A 15,110-nucleotide genomic window follows, 5' to 3' on the forward strand; every position below is an offset into this window, starting at 1 on the left:
TTTTTTGTGCGTTTCTCTAGTATGTTCCACTGATCTCTCTGACTATTCCTATCTTGACACCATACTTTAAAAAAAAAAAATTGTTTATTTAATAGAGAGCAACAGAGAGGGAGTGAGGGGTGCTGGGAGGGGCAGAGGGAGAGGGGGAATCTTAAGCAGACTCCCCACTGAGCACGGAGCCCCACTCGGGGCTTGATTTCATGATCCTGATATGACCTGAGCTGAAATCAAGAGTCAGACACTTATGACCCACTGAGCCACCCAGGTGTCTCTGATACCATACTGTTTTGATTACAATAGTTTGTGTTTGTAATTTTCTTTCTCTGCCACATTTCCCCCCCTGGGTTTATATTAACATACCTAATTTTTTTATCATAGACAAGAAAAATTGTTTTTTATCAATTTTGAAACTTAAAAGCAATACATTTAGGAATTCATTCTGAAATAGATGATTAGATAATTTTCTCGTATTTCTGTTGCTGAATCTGTAAATTTTTAAATTTTATTTAAATTCAACTTGCCAACATATAGTATAACACCCAGTGCTTATCACATCACATGCTTTCCTTAATAAATCTGTAAATTTTAATCCTGATTAGCAAGAAAAGATTGCTACTTGACTGGGCTTCTTCTTAGGGAAAATACAGAGATAAGCCCCTCCCCATTAAGTCTCACATAAATCACTAGTGTTTCGTACTCGGATCCAGCACCACTGCATTTATCTGTGAGTGTGTCTGAAAGCGAGTACAGAGCGATGCATGAGCTTCCCTGGGAAAATCTATGTGTAATCTGCTTATTGGTTGCAGATTCCTTGCAGAGCCTGTCATTATGCATGACTTTTTGCTCCTTGATTACTAAAGACCACTGAACTCTTCATTCACAAAGCATTTGTGGGCAACCATTGTGTACCCATTACTGGGTAAGACCTAGAAAAGAAGACATTACTTGTTTCAGCTTTGAAAAACAAACATAATTTTTACTTCACTAAAAGAAGACACAATCTTTATCCTTGAAAAAAATCACAGCACAGTTGGGAAAATATAAATATTTATAATTATATCTAAATACATCTTCAAATCAACATTTATACACACATATACACACATATCCCAGTAATAACTTACATTTGTATAGCATAGCTCTTTATAGTTTGGAAAGTGTGTTCATGAAAATTGTTTTATTAGAATATCCCTACAATTATGAACAATATCCAGTATCTATTTGTATCCCTGATTTTACAGATGCTCAAAATAAGGTGTTTAGTCATGAGCAAGGGCTAGTTCCTTTCAGAGAAAATGGTTTCATTCCTGCTGTTCTTTATCCAGGTTTATCCTTTGGTGGAGCCATCCTTAACTCCCAGCACCAAAGCTATGGAATATTTTTTTCTCCCAGGCATAGAGCTATTCAACAGTTTGGTGGGTATTTATATTATGTAGTATAAACTGCTCTTAGAGCTGGAGATTCAGGAGAGAACAAAACCTCCATGGTACTTGCCTAACAAAGTTTATGTATATAATGTTTTGGGAGTGAGAGACATGTAGAGTAGGGGTGGCAGGGATAATAGACATATATAAATAAATAATTAGAATCGTGACCATCATACAGCAGACTGATATATGATGATACATATATTTTACGTGACCTAGGTGGATGCCAAAGCGAACTTTTGTAAGCAAGTGATTGTTAAGCTGAGTATTGGGGAAAAGCATTGAAAAAGAGGAAAAGTTGAGATGCCTGGGTGGCTCAGTGGTTGACTGTCTACCTTCCGCTCAGGGCATGATCTCAGAGTACCAGGACTGAGTCTCACATCAGGCTCCTTGCATAGAGCCTGCTTCTCCCTCTACCTGAGTCGCTGCCTCTCTCTGTGTCTCTCATGAATAAATAAATAAAATCTTAAAAAAGAAAAAGAGGGAAAGCCTGAAGGCAGGAGGGAGAATAGAACAGTGAAGGATCTGAAAAAAAGGTGAGAAAGGCTGGAATATGAATAGCAAAGTTGGATAGAAATAAACCCAGAGAGTGAGTTGAAGCAAGATTCTGCAAGACTTGTAGGTCCAAGTAAAGATTTTAGAAGTTATCCCCATAGCAGTGAGGACAGCTCCAGAGACACATGGTTAAACTGGAATACTCTGACTGGTTCAGAGTAGGGCATAAGAAGAGAGAGCAGTTAAAGGCTATTGATAAAAGCAAGGTGAGAAGTGGGGATCACTTGGACTGGGATATTGGTGGAGATGGAGAGAAGGGTACATATTGGAGAAGCATTAGGAAATAGGATTCACAGGTCTTGGTAAGTGATTCATGGTTGTAAGGATGTCAAGAGCATCTCCCAAACTTTAACTTCGGCTCAGGAGAAAGATTATGTGAACTTAAAATAACAGCTGAATCGAAGAGCCTTGAAAATTGCTTTGGTTCTTTCTTCACTGGTTCTTTCTTTTTTTCCTTTCCACAAAAGGAAAAAAAAAAAAAAAAAAAACAAACGTGCCTTTGTAGGAGTTAGCGCACATTGACACACCAAACATTTGCTTTAAATAAAGAAGGCTACATACAGTTGTACAGAGCTGAAGTGAATATGATACACTAGTGATAATAAAACTGAGGTCTTGCCCTCCATAAAAGTTAAACTAATTATTATACACTTGCATGTTCACTTGTGTTATTTATTATTTTCTATTTAAAACCATTATTTTTATTGCAAAAGAGGCATAATTTTACTCTCAGCCTATAAAACTTACTATAACTTATCTGTATCTTCTAAGTACAGAGCCATTTTTGTGCCTCTAATAAGTGTAGTAATTTACATTGGTTAATGGTATAACTATGATAATTAGCATAATGTAGTTGTATTCTTAACCACTGCCTTATTACAACAATTTTAAATCTTGTTATTTTTTCCTGGTGGAATGGAGTTTATGATTACCCATGTTTTTTTTTTTTTTTTAGCTATGTATAGAAAAACTTTTGCTTTCTTTATTTCACTTCTGGCTGAATCCAGTCAGCAGAATTTTACATGTGGTTTGGAGATTTTAATCACTGTTGAGTGAAATTGGATACCTTGTGCTTTTTTGCTCAATTCTAGATTTATTTAGGTTTTCTTCCTAGATCTTTTGCTTCCAGGCTAGTGTATGCAGTTTTTCATGGCCAAAAGGAAATTTAGTCATTTTTTCAAGTACATCATCATGATAGATGGTTGCAGAGAGGAAAGTTTGGTATTAATGATTACAATTCTGAATAAGAATTAAAGTGCACTCTATTATTTGGAATTATTGTAAAATTGAATGCTTTGTCTAAATAAATATTCATATACATATTCCATATAAAATTTATAGATAATTAATTTTCTGATAATCAGAGCAAACTTGCCTAAAACTGAAACCAAGTCCTTTTTTTTTTCAAGATGTATATTATTTATTCATGAGAAACACAGAGACAGAGGCAGAGACACAGACAGAGGGAGAAGCAGGCTCCCTGTGGGGAGCCCAATACAGGACTTGATCCCAGGACCCTGGGATCATGCCCTAGCCAAAGGCAGACACTCAACCACTGAGCCACCCAAGATCCCCGAAACCAAGTTTAATCATATGTTGGCCTTTGAGGAGTCAAAGGTGCCTCAGGATTTTCCAAGGCATGACTGGCACACATGAGCAGTTGCTTGCCATCAGTTCCATTATGCTTACTCCAGAAAGCTGCAAAAGTTCTGAGTAATAGAACAGTCTGGGTATTCCAAACGATCTTCACTATCTAATTTACAAGGTCTGGGAAACTTCTCAACTTTTCAATTTATATTTATTTATTTATTTATTTATTTATTTATTTATTTATTTTTAAAGATTTTATTCACTTATGGGGGGAGGGGCAGAGAGGAAGATGGACAAGCAGACTCTGCACTCAGTGTGGATCCTGTTGCAGGATCATGAGATCATGATCTGAGCCAAAACCAAGAGTCAGACACTTAATTAACTGAGCCACCCAACTGCCCTTCAACTTTTTTAGTAAAGCATATTCTAAAGGCATAAAATAAAGTGTTAGGACTTGAGGGGCCAGGCCTAAGAGGTAAAATAGATAGTTAAAATAATTAAAATGCAAAATTTTACATTTTAATTTTATTTAAAATTTGAATAATCTGGATCCTAACTCTTAAGAACCATTAAGTAAGTGGATTTGTTTTTCAGCACTGGCCTCTCCCTCCTTACTGTTGAGGTTGTTCAACTCAATCTCATCATCTGCCTGCTACCCTAGGCCACTAATGATTAGAAGACCTTTCAAGGTTGCAAATTTTTAAAAAAATATTAAATTTTGCTTACTTTACTATACCCAAGTTAACCCAAAAACGTATTAATTGAGTATCTTGAATATATCCCAATATTTCTAATAAAATACCTGGAGTATTTCCATATAATGTCATAATAATATGTCCTTTATTTAATTTGGGGAAGTTGGTAAAAGAAACAAACCAGAGCAAAACACATTGTTTCAACAACCTATGAAATTCAGAAAATAAGGATACATGTGTTTTTTTCTTTTTAACCCAGAAGCAATTATGTTCCTCTTCTTTTGACTCATGAAACTCAACCTACAATGTGTATTACAGAGGACAATAGTAAGGATACTTGCAGTATTACTCTATTGGTGCAAAGTGTGTCAATCTGTGTCACTTCTTAAAGACCTTTTTTAATGGAATGAGATTTTACATAGATCAAATAATTGCAGCCATTTTCTTCCTTGTTTATCTCCCTGAAGTTGCTTAATGAAAGGTCAATACAAGTACTATTAACAGCAAGAAATGAGGACACGTGTATGAAACACCTTTGTAAACTGTAAACTGCTCACAGATACGTAATGATAAGAGAATGATAACAGTGGGTATTTGGAATAAGGCTGACACTTGAATAGTCCCTAAGCAATGACTGGGAACCAGGGAGCAGCTTTCCTGGAGGAAACTTAGTACCTTAGCTTCTGCATTAATTTGAATCTGCTCATCTGCTCTGCTGAGATCTTGCACGTTGTTTGGCCCATTTCACTCTCTAATGACAGGTATGGTGCATTTTGATGGAGAACTTGCCAAACATGTCAGATTTCAGGCCAACAAGTAGCCAGCCAATGCTGTCTCTGAGACATCCTTTCTACACGTTGATTGTGTTTGTTTTGCCTACAAGGGCCAACTCCAGGCTGATTTCTTTCAGTAAATCTATTCCTCACTATTCTGACACGAAGAGCCATTGCTTTTAACTACTTAATATTTGAATTCTTATTCTGACAACAAATTTATTAACAATGATGTGACACCTCTCCTTTTGCCTTCTGGAATCCTTACTTAAAACCACATATTTTCAGGTACATTTGATGTGTGTGTGTGCTTTATATTCCCTTTCATGGCATAAAACTGTAGTAAATAGTATGGTTTTGAGGTCCAAAACCATGATCTTATATCTCTTCAGATGCTTCACATTGCTCAGGACTCATGAAAATACATGATTAGTTCAGTTTTCGTTGATGTGATTTTCATGTCCAAAGAGACATTTATAAAACCGCTTGTGCTTAGAAAATATGTTTGATTTGCTCTGTTTTGTTTTTGCAAAAGAGGCTTACTTTTCATAAAAAGGGCTGCGTGTGCTATGGGTGAAGGAAAGATACAAAAGCGATTTTTCTGTAGTTCTACCTTTAGTTGATTTTCAGTTAGACTGAGGACACTTCACATGGATGGGCTTCATAGGGTCCTTAAACTCCCTGAAATTATGTGAATAATATTGTGTTTGAGGGGGCTTTTTGCCCCTGGGGGGAAGAGTACAGTATTAACATCTATATAAACTACTCAATATTAAAAAAATCACAAATTTATGAATTAGGTGTTCACTTTATAAAATGATTAGGTACGATTTTATTTAATGAGCTCTCTTCCACATTTGAAATTATTCCATTTACCTGTCACTTTTCAGAAACACGTGTTATTTGCTCTACACCAACTACACTGGGAATTCTACACTTTGTAGTGCAATAAATAATCCCATAAATGTACTGCATCTTTCCAGGAGACAGACATAATTTGGAAATGTGAGTCTCACAGCAGTGAAGGTGTTTCTTGATTTGTTTGTTATGTTTTGATTCTGTATGAGACCTGACAACACTGGACTCACAATTGGTGGCTGAATAAAATCTATGTGTGGATTGAATACCCCTGTTCATGTATTAGTCACATGAATGATTTTTCTAAAACCCAAGCCTGCAAGGTCTTTGAACGCCCTCCCACAGCAATCATGTTTTCCACCCCATCTCACCCATGATCACACTCCAGACCAGTGGTTCTCAAACTGTGACCCCAGACCAGGAGATGCAGCATCAGCTGGGACTTACTAGAAATGCAAATTTGGGGGCTAGGCCCCAAACCTATTGAAACAGAAACTCTGAGTTTAAAGTCAATAAATCTTTTATCAAGGCTTCCAGGTGACTCTGAGAGCCGCTGGCCTAGACCTTGCCAATATCAATAGCTCGATCTGTTCTATCATCTCAATTTCAAGCTTCTGACTCTCCAATCTCCATTTTTATCTTTCCAGCTCTCCCCTTCTAGTATCTCAACTTCCCCCTAGGATCTGTCAATCATTTTTACTTTTTTTTCATCATCACCCAGTGTCTTTGTTATCCCTATCCTAATTAGATTCAGTTGTTCATGATTAGACATTGTCGCATGTTTCCTCTCTTGTCATCTTAACCTAGACAAATGCAACCCTTCACTCTCTACCCTCACGGCTGATTGGAGGAAAGCTCACAACATTACTGGCCATCTTTACCACTACCTAAACTGTGCCTTTATTGCAACCTGGAAATCATAGTACATTTCCCCAGTCTAGTCACTTTCATATTCTTTTAGAAGAATATTTTCAGATTCTGCCTTTTATGTGGATCTCACTATGGATAAACTGCCCTTCCCAAGGCCAGCTCCTACACCGCATTTCATCTCCTCTCCCTATTCAAGGAGATTATTCCAGCAATTCTCCTTTCTCTCTCCTGCACCATTTTTTGCTCCTGATGACTCCCATAAGCAAAGTTAACGTGCTATTGTATCATGTGTCATTAAAAATATTCTTTTACCTGCAAATGCCTTTGCTCCCTACTACCCCATTTCTTTATTTTAGTAGGAATAACCCTAGAAAAAATATGTCTCTAATCATTTTCTCCCAGCATTCTCTCTTGAATCTATTCCAATCAGGCTTTGGTTTCCATTGTTTCACCAAAATAATTCTTGTCAAAGTCAGGTAGCAGCTCCGTGTTGCACTTTGGAGGCTGTAGCCATCTTGATTCATCCCACCCACCCCATTCTCTCAGTCTATATCTAATCTATAAACAAGAACTGTCAACTCTAGCTCCAGTTTACACCCTGAATATGACTGCTTCTCCCCACCTTACTTCTGCCTACCTGGCCCAAGCCACTGTCACTTCTTGCCTGGATTGTTGTAAAGACTTCCTCATATGCCTCCCAGCTTCTGCCCTTCTCTCTGCCCTCTTAGATGCTGGTCTCAACCTAATGACCAGGATAAAATGTAAGTTTCATGTTACTTCCCTGCTCAAAGCCCTCCAAAAGCTTTCAATTCTATTAAAGTAAAACAAAATTCCTTATTGTGGCCACATGGCCCTGCATTACCTTACTACCTTCAAGCCCCATCTCTACCTTGCTGATCTCACCATCTTCTACTCTCTCCTGCTTGCCAACCCTGCTCCAGCCACAATGGCGCCCATGCTGGTTCTCAACGACTAAATCCAATTCTGCGTCAGGATTTTGTTTCTGTTGTACCCCATGCTTTGAATGCTCTTTCCAGAGATAACCACATTTTCTTGTTCCCTTGCTTCCTTAAGGTCCTTTCCTTCTCCATCTACCCTATTTAAAAGAATAATATCTCACATCAACTTGGTTTCTCCTTGAACCTGGCTTCATTGTCCTTCCTGTGACACCATCATTTGACTTATAATTTGCCTGAGATATGGCCACTTGTGTCCTACAAAAACTGCCAGTGCATAGAGTTCAGGCTAACTCATACTTCTTATTTGTAAGCTCTATGATAGAAGAGACTTTTTCTGTTTTGTTCACTCTTATTGACCAGCTCATACATCTTGGATATGCTTGATCCATAATAAATTCTCAATAAATACTTATAGGATAAAATTCATGAAGGCATCAGCAATACTTATGAGGTAGCTATTCATGTTTTAATCCACGTATCCAATCTTTTCTGTTTTATCTCCCTGTATAAAAATGAGTCACCATCTTTTTCAACCAGTAACTAAATTAATATGCAATTAGATGAGTCAGAAGAACAGAGTAACTATTTGAAAGAGGTATGTAATATTAATTCAAATCTAATATATTAATTTAATCCATATAATCTAATATAAATATTTGCAAACATGTATTTTATATAATGTTTATTTCACTAAATATATTTTATTTTTACTAAGACCACTAATATAAATTCTGATTTTTATGTCCTGAGCAGACTTCATCTGAAAGTGGATGAGAGGCCTATGGAAGGCCAAAGAAAGCTAGGATAAGATTAAACTGTTGCTTCAAATTGACAAAGTGATATTTCTCCCCAAATAAATATTGACTAAATTTGACAGGAAAGGTTTGGGATCATGAAAATTATGAGTATGGGGGGGAAACACTTTCTCCTAATTTTGCAGTTAAGTATATGCTTTGAAAACTGAGGCTGGTTGGAAAGAACCTAAAAAGCCTTTGGCACTGATGTTCAGCCACAAAACTGAAGTCTTAGACTATGCACGGAGGCATATTCTCACAGGTTATAATTGTAGGAAGGTATATAAAGATGTGATGAAGAATACTCAAATGTAATCTGAGGAAAAATAATTGGGAATCACATCTTTTTAAACTATAAAAATTGTGACATCTTGTAAGGTAGTTAAAATTGCTACATCCATTCTTTGAACAAGTTAACTGAGGCTAAGGAGAAATCAGTACATTTCCAGAGCACAGCACACATTGGGCGAAAGATCCGGGATGAACGCCCAAAAGTCCCATCTTCCTGTCTCATACTTTTGTATTCAAAATATTGCAATCTGTTACCTAGAGGATGATTAGTGTGTAAAACTGAGTGCTTTAATTTTACTGCAGGAAAAAGTAATGTAGAAAGAGCATAGGCTGTGATGGAGACAAAATTTGTCTAAACAAAGATATCTTTGGTTAATTAGTAAAATGGCAAAGACGTTTATGAAAAACAAGACAGGCACATAAATCTCTTTCATAAGTGTTAAATATTTCAATATTCACTCATATGAAAATCTTTTAATGTAATTCTCATATATTTGTAGAAATGATTAACACTATGTTGGAAACATAATTTTTCCTTGCCGCTGAGCTAACATTACTTTTTATCATTATATCTTTGAATACCATATTACTTATCTGACCTAGAACATTTCACATAAAAGAAAAGCTAAGTTAGCAAGAGAACAGTTCAGCTCATAAAAAGATGTGATATCTATGAAAACAGATATGATTAAAACAGTGTGTGCTGTTTAAGTGAGTTAGGAGCCATCATGGACAGCTCTAGGAAGAAGTCTCCCCATCACACATAGGCAGTTAGGAAAGCAAATAGGACTCTGGGGTGCATTAAAAGAGGGAGAAAATAATATGGAAATATTAAGCTGATGTTATATCAAATAATGATACACTTTCATCTAGAATACCGAGTCTAATTTCAGTCAATGCACCTTAAGATGTGTCAAGCAGAGAATGAAAATATTCGTAGGAATGGAGAAAATTGAGCAAGTTGGGGATGAATTCAAGGAAAGATAATTTATTTCTAAAAAATAAATTTTGTTAAATGAGAAGTCATTTGTTTTCACAAACAGCACAATAAAGGACATTTTTGGTAATTGGATAATTGATGCTTATGTTGAAATAAGTGGCAGCAATAAATAAATCTCAACAATAAAGGAAAATCCAGAGTATTATCTGAAAAGTGGAATGAATGATGCTTAGGGCCAGTAGTCTGGGATTAGAGAAGGATTGCTGATTACAAAGAACTAAAGGGGAACATCAATAGTAGGAACAGAACTTCTATGCTGGGGGCCTTACTGTACATACCTTTGCCCCAGTCAACATGTAACATCAGTTGTAGGTTTGCACCCTTCTGCGGTGACACAAAAACATAAAATGAGGTCTTTTCTCTGTCTTCCTAATTAACAAAATTAGTTGCATGTGCGTTTCCTCAGCCTAGGAAAAGAACATTAAAAAACATGAGTAAATTTGGGAAAACTAGAAAGAAGAAAGAAATTCTTTCTGTGACCAACCAAAACTGATCACAGTTCATATTTTGATGTATTTTCTTCCAATTTTTTTTTATCTACATGCAGTGCTTTATTTTATACAGTTGTAATCAAAGCATGGCTACTAGTATTTTCCATTTAATTTCATCTTGCCAAAACACATCCTCCATTATTATAAGCTCTCAGTGATCATTTGATACCATAATATTGCACCAATAGATGTACCACAATTTATGCAATCATTTCTGTAATACTGATGATCCTGATATTGACAATTTTGTACTCTGAGTACCAGTCAAGTGATTAATGAATAGGAAATGTTTTATAAAATGATGAACTTAATGATCATGCAAGTTGTAAGAAATAATAGCTCTCACTAGTGATTTTTCCATCTACGTTTATTTCCAGTTACGTGCATTCACATCACCTTAGCATTTGTCCTCTAGAGTATAAACATCCATTGGGTTTGTATGATATTTCCATTAGTCTGGTTTCATATGCAACTGGGCACTTAGTTCATCATTTCTGAGAGCTACTAACAGGGCTTATCATTCAAATAGTGGTCATGGCCAACTCTAAAGGCAAATACTGGAAGGACAGAGAAATTATGCCAAAGGAATTCTAGGCTTGGAGAATGTAGATTAAATGAAAGGTTTTTTTTCACTACAAAGGATACTTTGTCCCTGTATTACCTAGAACTAAAAATAGCTAGAGCTCACTATTGTGAACCCTGGGGCTTCCTCTAAGAAAAGAGATGGCATCATTTTCTTTTTCCTTTAATATAGTTGGTCATTTTATGACATGTTTGATTTATGGAGTTTAACTTGGTATATAAATTTTATGTCATTTATCCTCATGTGCTTGTTAAGATGATTAACACTGTCTTCATTTCACAGTGAAGAAATAGGGTTTATGGTTGGAAGAATAAGAGGGAACTAGGATTATATTCTAAACCCTTTACTATGAGGCTCATTTATAGTCTTTACAATGGTGTTAATTTTAATAATCCAAGTGACAATAATGAGGTAAACCTAATCTCCATGGGCCACTGGATGGAATCTGAGATGTCCTTAATTTATTTTCTGCTTGTTCAAATAGGAAACAATTCAACCCATAAGTCTATAGCTAATTTTAACTCTCTTCCAAAATATGAAGCGTGCACCGTTACTAGAAATTGGATTTATATATAATCTGGAGGTGTATATATCTGGCCAGATCAGTGCAGATTGTTTTCTTGAATCTCTAACTACTTTCAATTAAGTTATTTATTAACACTCTTCCCTTTAACCATCCATAGTCCTGGTCTTCCCAAAATGCAAATGATTCTCTGCCTTTTCCACAGGTTACTGTTAGGCTCAAAGATTCTTTGTTCTGTTTTTCAAATCCATAAGGAAATTAGCAAAGACCAAAATTTGGGGAATTTGGAAAACCAAGCTTGTTTCAAAGGTGGAGTTAATGTCCTCTGAAAGTATATTATTTCAATACCAAACAGGAATAATCAGGGAAGAAAGAAAGAGAGATGGAAATAGAGGGGAAATACAGTAGCCAAATGATAGAATCTAAACATTTTAGAGCTTTCAGTGGAGCCTTCTTTCTTCTTTCTTCTCTTATGAAATGTCTTTGAAAAGGATTTGGGGCCTTGATTGCATGTTTAGGACGTCAGAGGACTAAGCAGGGGTAGGGGAAATTCAGGGCCCTATTCTGTCTTTGCTGAATACTGTAGCTTTTTTTCCCTACCCCCCACTGCTAATTATAATGTTTGGAAAGATTGGGGTGGGAGGAAAGGGTGTTTTTTTTTTTCTTTTTCCCTTTATTTTTCGTCTTGGAGAATGCTTTTCTTTCAAAGATATTGAGTTTGGAGAAGATCTTTAAACGAAGGGGTACTAGACATAAGAGTCTTTTTAAGTTCTTCTTATCCCAACATTTGAAAAGGCATTTTATTCATAAAGCTTACACTTTTTTTTTTCAAAGGAGCCATTTAATTCATTATGGAGTAGTATGAAGCTGTTGAGAGAGATATAGCAGCTTGATTCATTTGAAATCACAGGACAAATAGACTTTAAAAAGCAAATGCATCCATTTTGACACTAATTATGTGTCTTTTGCACATGCGGTATCTCATGTCACAAATTGCTCTCATTTGCTTCACACTGCAGAATGTCTCTGAAATAAGATGAGTGGAAATGCCTTAACCAGGTGGATGTGGAACAGGTCGGGGGAATTTGGTGGGGGAGGGGTGGGTTGAGGAAGAAAAAATGAAGATGTCTTAGAAGTCATTAGAATTCATGGGGAGGGACCCCCGGGTGGCTCAGCGATTGAGTGTCTGACTTTGGCTCAGGGTGTGATCCTGGAGTCCCGGGATTGAGTCCCACATTGGGCTCCCTGCATGGAGCCTGCTTCTTCCTCTGCCTGTGTCTCTGCCTCTCTCTCTCTCTCTCTCTCTCTCTCTTTCTCTCTCTGTGTGTGTGTGTCTCATGAATAAATAAATAAAATCTTTAAAAAAAAAAGAATTCATTGGGAATTCATTCTACATGATGTTGGCCTGCCATGATGAAGCAAAACATATGGCTTTTCAAGTATTATACATTCTCCTTATAATCATCACAACAACCTAACAGAGCTCACTATATACGAGGCGTTCTGCTAAGATTATTTTATTTATACATATTGTCTTTGAACCTTCAGAATAGCTTATGATTATATTCCCAATTTACAGAGGAGGAAACGGAGGAGGTTGAATCATTTATCGAAGGTATCTCTAATCTGTGTGTGTTTCCCCGACACCACCGAGTCATTAATTCTGACACTAGCTGGTAATAACCTCAGCAGATCCCACTGCTTTAGGGCTCAGTCCTACAAGACTGCCTTCCCTCCCCACTTCAGATGCCTGTCACCTGTGCTTCTGACCTCCTGGCTATGGATCAGGCGTTTCCATGACCATCTCCTTGGGTTTGATTAATTTGCTAGAGCAGCTCACAGAACTCAGAGAAACATTTTACTTACTAGATTATCAGTTCATTATAAAAAGGTATAACTCAGGAACAGATGCACAGGGCAAGATGTGCGAGAAGAGGGCAGAGGCCCCATGCCCTCCCAAGGTGAGCAACTCTCTTGGCACCTCCACCTATCCACAGACCTGAAAGCACTCATCAAATTTTGTTGCTCAAGAGTTTTTATAGAGTTTCTTCTGCAGCCCCTGCTCTTCCCTCCCCTTTCCCAGAGGTCCCTGGATGGTGCTATAGAAGTTCCAACTTCCTAAATACTTGGTCTTTCTGGTGACCAGCCCCATCCTGAGGCTACTCAGCCACGCCCCCTTTCCACACACACACTAAAGCGCACGCGCGCGCGCGCGCAGGCACACACACACACACACACACACATCCACACACTAAAGTTGCCTCAGAAGCATAAGATCAAAAGGGTTTTTTTTGTAAATGATTAAAAAAAAAAAAAAAGCACCACTCCTATTGCTCTGGAAATTCCAAGAGTATAAGGAGCTTTGTGCCAGGAACTGGGGACAAAGACCAAATATATTACCTGCTATACCACAGTATCATAACTAATGTGTGGGATACTGAAGCCCAGACAGACAGTCTGCTTCTAGAGCCCCCCAAGAGTTCTCTGGCCACCTTTGTATCTGGACCCTTGTCCTGCATTCTGCCCCCCCCACCCCCCACTCTTTGGGTTGCTGTTCCTGAATTCTGTAGAATGCTTTATGACAAACAGAAAGTTTACTGAAGTCTACAGAATTAACCTGAGTTTGGCATCTTGCAATACACTCTTGGATCTATTTAGCACAGGAGGAGAGCTTTATAAATGATGCAAGAGTTTCTTTGAGTTCTTTATAGAACAATTCAGATAGAGCTAAAAACAACCAAGAGGAGAGAGAAGTACACATTCATTTTCCCTGAATATGAACAAAAACAAAAGCATTTGCTACATGGTGTGAATTGGAGGAATCTTATATTATTGAGCTGGTGCTTGTTGCCTGATAATGGAAAAGATTAGCGTCACTTTTCTGTAACTAAGCCTGTAATGGTGTCACAGCCTATTTGATGCCAATTGGTGTTCCTGGGGTCCTTGGTATAAAGCAACCTTTGCAAATGAGTAGTCAAAATGGTTAGAATAAGGAATAAAACCAGAGAGTAAAAAATGAATAGCTAATTCAACACTTAATTTCTTTTAATTTTGAGAGTCTTACATATGTGCTGCAACTATTAATGGGTGGGATGCTGATGATAGGGGAAGAGTTTTAAACTGTAAATTTATTTTCACCTGAGCTGCAGAACTCAAACCTGGCATGCCTTACACGTAGTGTAGTTTGACAGTTCATTTGAAATAAATGTGCCGATAACCCTTAAAAGTGGTAATAAAATACTCTTTGCTCTACTGTACAGATGATTAATACCACTAAAGTAATTAAATTCCATTAGGCTGAGGTTCACATACCCAAGGAATTGGTGCCAGGATTTAGCCGTTCTCTAGTGAGGACAAAAGACTAATGCCTTTTAAAGCCGTGTTTCACCAGGAAAATCCCAGGGAAGTCTATATTAACTTAGGACATCTGCTTGTTGTGATTGTTTGAGGTATTGATGCATTGGATCATTAGCAGGGTAGCGTGAACTAGTGTTTTCCTGTTGACAAGGATCTCTCACCAGGAGCTGCTAGCTTTCTGCAAGGGGAGAGAGAAAGCAAAGCAGGGCAGCCAAGTTGAGTCCTGTGAATGGCTTTGACTTACAGAATTATTGCTAACTGTATAGTCTCTGATGGTAGGAAACAGCATTTTGCCCCCAGCCATTTTTCCCAAGATCAAAGCCAAAGTAACTCTGTCTCCTGCT

General features: G+C 37.3%; 2 protein-coding genes across 27 annotated transcripts in view; one reads left to right on the forward strand and one right to left on the reverse strand.

Annotated features, from left to right (window-relative positions):
- Nucleotides 1–15,110, reverse strand: part of LOC144324197 (uncharacterized) — a 258,348-nt gene that overhangs the window by 217,111 nt on the left and 26,127 nt on the right. For 7 of the 12 annotated variants that reach the window (XR_013389648.1, XR_013389647.1, XR_013389646.1 and 4 more), the window contains one exon: nt 10,091–10,219. Coding sequence is in view for 2 of the 12 variants with exons in the window: in XM_077915491.1 (XP_077771617.1) it covers nt 10,195–10,219 (25 nt within the window). In the remaining 10 variants the exon portion in view is untranslated. Of the gene's footprint in view, nt 1–5,653; nt 5,722–9,784; nt 10,220–14,721; nt 14,945–15,110 lie in introns of those variants that run through there. The other 5 variants (XR_013389641.1, XR_013389644.1, XM_077915492.1 and 2 more) reach the window with 3 other exon arrangements.
- Nucleotides 1–15,110, forward strand: part of LOC144324194 (uncharacterized) — a 580,701-nt gene that overhangs the window by 66,193 nt on the left and 499,398 nt on the right. The gene's annotated exons all lie outside the window — the stretch shown is intronic.

This window comes from Canis aureus, chromosome 11, assembly GCF_053574225.1.
Source record: "Canis aureus isolate CA01 chromosome 11, VMU_Caureus_v.1.0, whole genome shotgun sequence".
Classification (NCBI taxonomy): domain Eukaryota; kingdom Metazoa; phylum Chordata; class Mammalia; order Carnivora; family Canidae; genus Canis; species Canis aureus.